The 10,939-nt window shown below is 39.7% G+C and overlaps 1 protein-coding gene across 2 annotated transcripts; it reads left to right on the forward strand.

The window, feature by feature from the left end:
• Positions 1-1,970: 1,970 nt before the first annotated feature.
• ZNF281 (zinc finger protein 281) lies at positions 1,971-10,581 on the forward strand. Of its 2 annotated transcripts, none has more exons than XM_012744451.2 (2): positions 1,971-2,080; positions 2,303-10,581. In XM_012744451.2, exon 2 carries the CDS (start codon positions 2,321-2,323, stop codon positions 4,994-4,996), a length of 2,676 nt encoding a protein of 891 aa, XP_012599905.1. In that variant the 5' UTR covers positions 1,971-2,080; positions 2,303-2,320; the 3' UTR covers positions 4,997-10,581. The 2 variants fall into 2 exon arrangements, with proteins under 2 accessions (XP_012599905.1, XP_012599906.1); XM_012744452.3 differs by having other exon boundaries at positions 2,307-10,581.
• The last annotated feature ends 358 nt before the right edge of the window (positions 10,582-10,939 follow it).

The raw sequence follows: 10,939 nt of genomic DNA on the forward strand, positions 1-10,939 counted from the left end.
CCTTCCTTGAATTCAGTTAATTTGCTAGAGCAGGTTACAGAACTCAGCGAAACACTTGCCTGTGTTTACCGGTTTATTACCAAGGATATTGCAAAGGGTATGGATAAACTCTAGATGAAGAGATGGATAAGGTAAGGTGTGTGGGAAGGGGCAAGACCTTTTCCAGAGCACCTCCCTCCAGGAACCTCCACCTGCTGAGTTATCTGGAAGCACAACAAACCCTGCTCTTTCGAGTTCTTATGGCAGCTTCATTACATAGGCATGATTGATTAAATCATTGGCCATTGGTGATCAACTTAACCTTCAGATCCTCTCCTCTCCCTGGAGGTTGGGGGGTGGGGCTGAAAGTCCCAACGCTCTAAAATCCTGCCTGGGTCTTTCCGGTGATCAGCCCCCCTCTGAAGCTACCTAGGGGCTGCCAGCCATTAGTCAACTCATTAGCATACAAAAAGACATTTATTACTTTGGAGATTCCAAGGATTTTAGGGCTTGTAAGCCAGGAAACGGATTGAAGACCAAATATATATTTTGCCATATCACAACTATACTAGACTGTATTAAAGTTTCAGTTTAAGTGGTAGAATGCTTACATTGTTGCATGGGGTTAGAAAAGTATGATTATTTATCTCAAAATGATAATTAATATTGTCTTTTAAGTTTTTAAGGCAGGCTAAGAGAGGCCCATAAGTATTAGTAAATAATCCTTATGATTTCAATTGTGAAATTCATCAGTTATTATTTAATTATTAGAAATTATTTCGCTAGAAATATTGTGAGGTGTACATATAACTTCATTAAGAAAATATGCTATGTAAATAAACTATTGTCATACTTCTAGTTCTTTCTATTAAAAATTTATGTGATATGTCCTTTCCAACCTTGTCTAAAAAAAAAAAAGGAAAAAAAAGTTATGTGATTTATAAATACTCTTAATTAGGAAAATGTCTGGTTTAGATTTTTGCATGCCTGATATGAAATTAAGTGCATTGTGTACATTAGGAACTGAATAAATATTTGATTTTGCTGATAACTTTGATTTCCAGATTTTACTTGATAATTTTCCCATAAGAGAAAAATTCGTAATTTTGCATGAGTTCCTTGGTATTCTACACTGGAGAGGAAAGAGGGGACCCTTGCAGAGATCTTAGAAGGGCCTGGTTGTCAAATAACATATAACGTGGCAAACAGACTCATTAGCCAGACTGAGAAGAAGGTACGTGGGCATTTAAATAACATCTGATGATGATGAAGTATGTGTGTGGGCGTGTTTTACAGGACTGCTACACCTGGATTACTCGCGGTTTCCTTTTCCAATAGCCTTCAGGTAGGTTGGCAGTAAGACAACTTTTTTTTTTTTTTTTTTTTGCCAAGGTACCACTATTCAGTTTCAAAGTAGGCTCCCCCTACAAATGCAAAGGCTATGCCCCCGTTATTGTTTCCAAGAGAAAAGGAATGACAGAAGAAATCTATCCACTTAACCATCTTAATAAATGTTGAGCACTTAGAGTTGAATGCTTTTACATGAAACTTAAAGTGCCCTAAACGATTCACTGCTGGGTTTGGATTTTGTTTCAATACCTGGATTGCAAACCCTAAGTGAAGAAAGCCCCAACATTCGTGCCTCAGTTGCCCCCACCTTCTCCTCCAGCCCCTTTCTCTGCATCTCCCACGGCACCCTGCGGCACGGTCTCCCGGGACTTCCTGCCGTCCGGGTTCCACCTCCTGAGCGCTTTTCGCCCAGAACCCCCTCAGCCACTTTCACCTCCTTCAACGCAGCCCACCAATCACGCCTGTCCGCCGCGGAAGCCCCTTTTTCAGCCGGGCGCCCAGTCCCGGCCCCTCTGGCCGTGGCCCCACCGCCTCCACCCAACCGCCCCGGTGATTGACAGGCAGGCCGGGCGGAAGCCGAGGCGCAGGCGCCGTGGCGCCGCAGACCTCCCCTCCGGCCGGGTCGAGGAGTTCCCAGCAGACACCGCGCCGCGGCTGCGCAGTACCGGGGAGGCTTTTAATTCCATTGTGGAGAGGACGGCGTTATTTTTATTAACTGGAGGCGACGGCGGCTGCGGCGGCGGCGAGACCCGTAAGTGTTGCCGGTGGGTGTGGGAGGGCGCGGGCGAGGCCCGAGGAGGAGTCGCAGGGTCGTCCGCGCCGGTGCCGGGGGCGGCCGCGCTGGGACTCGGTGCCCGGCGCGTTGCGGTCTGGGCGGCGGCGCGGCGGGGTCCGGAGCGCTGCGGTGGTCCCGGCCCGGGCCCCGGTTCCAGCTCCTTCCCTCCCTCTTCCCTTCTCCTCCTCCTCTCCTCAGCCAGGCCTCCTCCGGGGCATGAAAATCGGCAGTGGGTTCCTGAGCGGCGGCGGCGGTCCCGGCAGTAGCGGTGGTAGCGGCTCCGGCGGCGGCGGCGGCTCCGGCGGCGGCAGGAGGGCAGAGATGGAACCCACCTTCCCCCAGGGTATGGTTATGTTCAACCACCGGCTCCCCCCGGTCACCAGCTTCACCCGGCCGGCGGGGCCGGCCGCCCCTCCCCCGCAGTGCGTGTTATCCTCCTCTACCTCCGCAGCCCCGGCCGCCGAGCCCCCCCCTCCGCCGGCCCCGGACATGACTTTCAAGAAGGAGCCCGCGGCGTCGGCCGCGGCCTTCCCCTCGCAGAGGACCTCCTGGGGATTCTTGCAGTCTTTGGTGAGCATCAAGCAGGAGAAACCCACGGATCTCGAGGAGCAGCAGTCCCACCACCACCACCACCACCACCACCACTACGGGGGGCTGTTCGCTGGGGCTGAAGAGAGATCTCCGGGCCTAGGAGGCGGGGAAGGAGGGAGCCACGGCGTCATCCAGGACCTCAGTATTCTCCACCAGCATGTCCAGCAGCAACCAGCCCAGCACCACCGCGACGTGTTACTCAGCAGCAGCAGCAGGACTGATGACCACCATGGCAACGAGGAGCCAAAGCAGGACACTAACGTCAAAAAGGCAAAGAGGCCAAAGCCAGAATCTCAGGGAATCAAAGCCAAGAGGAAGCCAAGTGCATCTTCCAAACCTTCTTTGGTTGGAGATGGAGAAGGTGCCATCCTCTCCCCAAGTCAGAAACCTCATATTTGTGATCACTGTAGTGCTGCTTTTAGAAGCTCCTATCACCTGCGGAGACATGTCCTCATTCACACAGGAGAAAGGCCTTTCCAGTGCAGCCAGTGTAGTATGGGTTTCATTCAGAAATACCTGCTGCAGAGACACGAGAAAATTCATAGTAGAGAGAAGCCATTTGGATGTGATCAGTGCAGCATGAAGTTCATTCAGAAGTACCATATGGAGAGACACAAGAGGACGCATAGTGGAGAAAAGCCATATAAGTGTGACACTTGCCAACAGTATTTTTCAAGGACTGATAGATTGTTGAAGCACAGGCGTACGTGTGGTGAAGTCGTAGTTAAAGGAGCCGCCAGTGCGGAACCTGGGTCATCAAACCATAACAATATGGGTAATCTGGCTGTGTTGTCTCAGGGAAATACAAGTTCTTCAAGGAGAAAAACGAAGTCAAAAAGCATAGCTATTGAAAACAAGGAACATAAGACTGGTAAAGCAAATGAATCACAAATCTCAAATAATATAAACATGCAGAGTTACTCAGTAGAAATGCCTACTGTGTCTTCCAGTGGAGGCATAATTGGCACTGGAATAGATGAACTACAGAAAAGGGTGCCAAAATTAATCTTCAAGAAAGGAAGCAGAAAGAATACAGATAAAAACTACCTTAATTTTGTGTCACCGTTACCAGACATAGTTGGACAGAAATCCTTGTCTGGGAAACCAAGTGGCTCACTTGGGATAGTATCAAATAATAGTGTGGAGGCCATTAGTCTTCTCCAAAGTACAGGTGGCAAACAAGGTCAGATAAGTAGTAATTATGATGATGCCATGCAGTTTTCAAAGAAAAGAAGATATTTACCAACTGCCAGCAGCAACAGTGCCTTTTCTATAAATGTAGGACACATGGTCTCCCAACAGTCCGTCATTCAGTCTGCAGGTGTCAGTGTTCTGGACAATGAGGCGCCATTGTCACTTATTGACTCCTCAGCTCTAAATGCTGATATTAAGTCTTGTCATGACAAGTCTGTTATTCCTGATGAGGTTTTACAAAGTATTTTGGATCAATACTCTAACAAATCAGAAAGCCAGAAAGAGGATCCTTTCAATATAACAGAACCACGTGTGGATATACACACCTCAGGAGAACACTCAGAATTGGTTCAAGAAGAAAATTTGAGCCCAGGCACCCAAACACCTTCAAATGATAAAGCAAGCATGTTGCAAGAATACTCCAAATACCTCCAACAGGCTTTTGAAAAATCCACTAATGCAGGTTTTGCTCTTGGACATGGTTTCCAATTTGTCAGTTTGTCTTCACCTCTCCACAACCACACTTTATTTCCAGAAAAACAAATATACACTACATCTCCTTTGGAGTGTGGTTTCGGCCAATCTGTTACCTCAGTGTTGCCATCTTCATTGCCAAAGCCTCCTTTTGGGATGTTGTTTGGATCTCAACCAGGTCTTTATTTATCTGCTTTGGATGCTACACATCAGCAGTTGACACCTTCCCAGGAGCTGGATGATCTGATAGATTCTCAGAAGAACTTAGAGACTTCATCAGCCTTCCAGTCCTCATCTCAGAAATTGACTAGCCAGAAGGAACAACAGAAAAACTTAGAGTCCTCTACAAGCTTTCAGATTCCATCTCAGGAGTTAGCTAGCCAGATAGATCCTCAGAAAGACATAGAGCCTAGAACAACATACCAGATTGAGAACTTTGCACAAGCATTTGGTTCTCAGTTTAAGTCGGGCAGCAGGGTGCCAATGACCTTTATCACTAACTCTAACGGAGAAGTGGACCATAGAGTAAGGACTTCAGTGTCAGATTTCTCAGGGTATACAAATATGATGTCTGATGTAAGTGAGCCATGTAGTACAAGAGTAAAGACACCCACCAGCCAGAGTTACAGGTAAGGTCCCAAAAGTGACCAGGCTGGGGGTCTTCTAACGTAATTTTGTTTTATTTTGACAACACTGCCATTGGAATGTTTCTACACGATCCTATTAAGAATAATGTAATGCCCTTTCAATGCAACTTTTCATATTTAGTTTATTTTGTTAGCGTGATTTTAGCTCTGTTTGTATTATGATTTTTAATCAAAATCAATAGATTAAAAATAGTTTGACATTCAAGGTGACAATGTTTAGCAATCAAATTTACATGTATAGATCGTCAGGGAATAGCCCAAATGTTTTAAATGCAAAAAACAAAAAAACAAAAAAATCTCACAAAAAAAAACCAAAAAACAAAAAAAAAACAAACAAAAAAAACTTTGTTGCTAGGATTAAGGTTAATTCTAATTGCTTTACTCTCAGGAAAGTGTAATAACGCATGGGAATTCTGTACGTTATCACTGTAATGGAATATCCAACTTACAGATAGTATAATATACATTTCATCATTTAAGTAAGGGATCGAAAACATTTCAAATTGCTCTGTCTGGGCTGATATGATACATTTTGTCATTTAAGTAAGGGATCGAAAGCATTTCATATTGCTATCTCCATCTGGGCTGATCCAAAATTCTGAGATTGTTGGCTACCTATATTTTGTTGCAGCTTTTAAATGTACTCTGAACTTACAAACCACATTCATTCCAGCCTGGTAGAACAAATATTCTTGGATCTTTGATCAAAGCCTGGAATGATAGCTTTAATAAAAGAAGAAAAAAAGCACCCTCTCTTTATCCCAACTGTAACAAGGCTGTAATTCCATTAAGCGATTCTGACATCTAGTACAGTGTTGAAGCCCAAGTAGTGGGCTGGTGCCAGTATTAGAACCCAAGTTGGAATTGTATAATTGGTTGAAATTTGGGGTATGTATTATTTATTATACATGACCTAAAAATGTTCTCTTGTCTGTGCTGTTACATATTACCCAACTTCTGGTTTTTTTATTCTTGTTTTTAACCTGTCTTTTTTCTTAGAGTTCTGGGCCTGCCTTTTTCTCTCTTGTCTCTTGTCTTGACAGTTTCAATTTTAGAATCATTTACATTCCAATAGGTAATTCATTATGCATTTTATTTATATGCCTTGTGGCATACAAATACAAAACAGTAGGATAAACTTCCCCAACCCCCACCTTTTTTTTTTTAAAATACAGACCCTACAGATTTCCATGTATAATAAAACCCCACATACTCGATGGATGTTAATAAGGATGTAATTCCAACTCGTGACATAGCTCTTGTGAGGGATAAGAGTGTGCCTGCGTATAGTAATGACATCAGAACCTCTTTGTGAAATTGCAGCCTTTAATGTACATTTTAAAAGGGTGCATTAGTCAGTATTGTACAGGGGTCTTGTAAAGTCATCAAAACTTGCTATGAACGCTAATTGCCATTTGAAGCTACTGATAGGCAGTGGCTCTGCTCTAAACCGCTTTTTAGCAATTGTATTTTTTTCCTGATTATATTTTTTAATGTACTTTGATGTTTATGCTAATGAGTTTTTTATGTACTTTTGGTGATGTTTCAGTCTTATGTACTCTTCTGACGTCAGAAAAGTACCACTGGTTGTTTGCAGTCTTATTGTGTAATCAGCCTACCACAGGCTTCCATGTATAATAAAGTAATTAATATTGTGCAAGTGTAAAACACTTCTGTTATAAAAGCAGTGTTTGGAAAATAAGAAATTATTAAAAATGGTTACAAAATACTAGTTAATTTCCTTTTCCCACTTTCCTCCTTTAGCTTTAGCAGCTAAAGGGTCACCAACTTGTCATTGCAAGATTCATAGAAAATGTGTTTAATCCTCTTAAATACACTCAATACTAAAACGTCTGTATTTCTTATTTCAGTAAGTGCGGTAAGTTCTATTGGGTACAGAGTACAAGCTGTAATCAAAGGATGGAGAGGACCTTTACCACTGTATCTCTTAAGCTGTATGATTTTTCTCCAGTTTTTTGTTTTATACAGGTTTTGAATTTCTTTAACTTTTATTGTGTGTACTGAATACTGCATATGTATTATTCTGATTGTTTGCTCTAGTTTACTACCAATAAAAGTCCTGTTAATCACAAAATTTTAAAAAGGAGATATCGCTTAATATCCAGCCACATTTTTCGAGATTTTTGCTGACATTTCGTAAAATAGTTACATCAGTGGTATAATCTGCAATATAAGGATGTACATTTTTATGGTTCGTTTTTTAAATTTAAATATTTTATGTTTCTAGGTTTATTTTATTTGAAAATGGGTTGAATATTATTAAAGTGCACAATATGGAAGAATAGAAATTCAATATTATGTAAATCAGAATGTTTTATTGAAATTGGGTGAGCCATCCTAAATATTACTCCTGAGAGATTATTTATTGAGGGCTTATTTTAAATCAGATTCCAGTGTCTTTTGGTTCTAGGTATATCCTTTTTGCTTCAAAAAAGTTGTGATAAAATGATAGTATGACTTGGACAAAAATGGCCTTGAGCATTTTTAGTAGGAAAAAGTATTGTTAAATCATAATGTTAAAAAAATTTTGAGTGTAAATATTAAAGGGAAAGAGCTAAACCATGTAAATATTGACGATTCAGAAAAGGTATTTGAAAGTTAGTAAATATGTTAACTTTTAAAGTTGGAGTAGAAATTGTAGATCATGAGAAAATTGCGCTTTGAAATTTAGTGGCTACAAATAGGGCAGAGTAGGTCTTTGAGTCTTTCCTTTTTTTGGTATATAATAGTATTGTAGGATAAATAATAAATGATTTCTATTAAGTAAGCATGGCTTGAAATATCTCTTCCTGTGGGTCCATATGATGAGGAAATGGAAATGTAAATTTTTTTGGAATGTTACTCCCTAGATTTAGTCATTTTCTTGAACAAGAGTGCTAAGCAGAGTCTCACTCATTCTACATGGAAATCTAACTCTTGATTATTTCTCTGTTCGAGATTAGCTCTAACAGATTAATTTTTTTAACCCACCTACTTGCCCTTTTTTTTTTCTTTTGTGGAATGTCTGTGTCTGAATATGATCATTTTAAAATTAAAGCTTTACTTGTAAGATGTTATGGTATGAATTAGGAAACAGTGCTTTAGATTTCTGTTGTGCTACTATAAATTCAGGAATAAGGATTATCATAATTTAGCAATTGCTGATAAGTAATTTGTGAGGTGTTTCAGTATGAGAACACAAAAATGTGGGGAAAAAATCTGTACTTAAAATTTTTTTGTTTTTTAAAATATTGCGGATTGGTATAAATATTTCGACCTCAGTTTAGTTCCCTGTATTATACTAATCATATGAGAGAGGCAGAAGTTGTTCATTCTTCTTGTTTGTCATTATTAGCGTATTGGCCCGAAGTGGGTAGCAGTGGGGCATATGGCCCAGTGAGGACACATGCAGTGCATACCTCCAGTTTCATAGGTTCTTGTTAAAGAGAACTGCTCTCAAAAAAGAAAAAAGACGAGCTTCTGAACGTCAAAGTTCTGTTTTAAGAGTAAAATGCATTTCTGAAGGCTCACTTTCTGAGTTTTATGGTCTTCGTGTTTTCTGTGATATGTAATGATAGGATTTCATTTTTAAAGTATGATGCAAGATTCCTTGTCAGTGCTATGATGCGATCCATGCATCATGTTGCATGAGGTTATGTCAGTAATGTTCCACGAATATTTTTGTTACGGGATCCCTCCTCGTGTTTAAGAGGAGAGAGGTGTGGTGGTTTGCCAATCTGTTCACTCTGTGAGATGATAGAGAGTCCCTGATAGGTTTTGAGGGAAAATGTTGTTTTCTACCTGTTATATTTTTTTGTCCTTAATTTATTATTTTAAATGATGAAGACAGCATCTTGGAATTCTGTTGTCCTGGCCTTGATCAAAAAAATCTAAAGTCCTGTTAGGCTTTAGTTTTTAAAGAGATTTTTACCATAAAGAAGGCATACACTTGAATAGTTTTTCTTTTTTGTATTTGCTTTCTAAAAAATAAAAGCATTGGCTGTATTTGAGCGTGGCTAACTTAAACAGAAGCTATTTAAAGTCTTGATGAAACTTTGGCTCACTCATGCAGGAAAGTACTGCATAGCATTTTTTGGGTCACGGACTCTTTGGGCAGCTGATAGAATTGATGTCCCCCCAACCCCAGCACATTAGCAGAGATACAGCTACACGTGATAATTTATAAGCCAGTCTACATGCTCACAAGACCTCTCCTGACTCAAAAAAAATTCTTACCTGTAGACCCCAGGTTAAGAATTTCTGCTTTAGAAGATTGCCTAAATACTGAAATTTTATTGTACAAATAATTAGAAAGTTAACGCGTAAACTAAAAATCATCACGTTAGGAGGACTTTTATCTGTCTGCAATTTAACTACTTAGAGTAGTTAATTTAACTACTGTCTGCAATTTAACTATGGAGTACATTTGGGTTCAATAAAGCCATAGAATTTTATAATAAACTAATCAAATAATTTTATAATTCTTTGCACACTTTCTCATCTGATAATAACTACCACACAGGTACTAGACTTCACAGTATTTCAGTGTATAATAATTATAGTCAATAACTGGTTCTTTATTTGCACAGAATGGCTTCCCACATAAGTACTGGCGAAAGTGAATGAAAACCCCCAACCAACCTGTACCTTTTTACCTAGGGGGAATAGCATTGAGTTCTTAATATCTTTAAGACTGCTCTTTATAGCCCGAGTGTGGCTACCTAGGTTGAAATGTGCTCTGCAAGGTAAGCTTTGTAAAGCACGTTATATGTTGAAGTAGGTACCTCTTGGGAAGTGTAGATAAATAGCTGGAGGAAATTTTCATGAGTCGGACCTTATACTCCAAAGGGGAAAATTTGTTCTCTGTGTTTGTAGAGGAATAAAAGAATAATGGGTAGGGGTTGAGTGTTAACCTTTTGCACTCGCTTGCTTTTTTCTCGATTCCTTTATTCTACTCGGGGTTTAATTTTTTAAATACCCCAGATTTTACAAAGCACGGCAGCAGAATAAAAAACTGGAGTTTCTTTTCATACAAACTTACTTATTTGGATTTTTTTTATATTTCAAATTATTGATACATTCAAAGAGTAATTTTAATCTCTTTAATTTTTGCTAGCTGTGTCGAGTCACACTTGACATCCGAGTGCAAAGGGTTAAGGGAAGTAAGGCCTATCTTAGAATGGAGAAAAAAAGGGATAGATTTTGAGGGAATATAAAATTTGCTCATAATTAAACAGTGGTCCTGGAGAATTTAAGAGAGTTACGGAGATCTTGGAAAACTCTCTTCTTACATTGTCATTCTTTCAGTTCAGACTTATTTCAGTACTTCAGTTTGTTATGAACTTTAGAACTATTGTGGAACAATTAATAAATAACTCTTAGCAGACAACCATGGTGAACTTCTGTTTACATTCCCAATCTAGGAAAAAGATGGCTAATCTTTGTGTTTATATATTAAATCTTTTCTTTAGTAACTCACAAATTACAGCTTCCGTTGGTTGGTAAGAATTTTAAATAATTTTTTTCTTATCAAAGCAATTGCAGTCAAAATTATTGTTATGTGTGATCAAATGAATATGCACAGAATTTAGGAATTAAGACCAAAGCTCTGAATCCACGTCCCCCACCTGCCAAAAAATAAATTTACAAGCACAGTGTATAAAGGCATGTATCATAACAAAGGAAAAATGTGGGTGATTGTAAAAAGTTGGAAATTCATGATAATTTTTTTAAGTTTTGCTTTGTAAAGTGTTTTCAGTTTTAACTTTTGACTAACTCATTTGTTTACATTAGATAAGAATCTTGTTTTATAAACATCTGTTAGAATATTAAAGTTTTAAATAGCTAAAGTTTTAATATTAAGTTTTAGGATAAATACAGTGTTTTTTTTTTTTTTTTTTGAGACAGAGTCTCACTTTGTTGCCCGGGC

This window comes from Microcebus murinus, chromosome 23 (genome assembly GCF_040939455.1).
Source record: "Microcebus murinus isolate Inina chromosome 23, M.murinus_Inina_mat1.0, whole genome shotgun sequence".
Classification (NCBI taxonomy): domain Eukaryota; kingdom Metazoa; phylum Chordata; class Mammalia; order Primates; family Cheirogaleidae; genus Microcebus; species Microcebus murinus.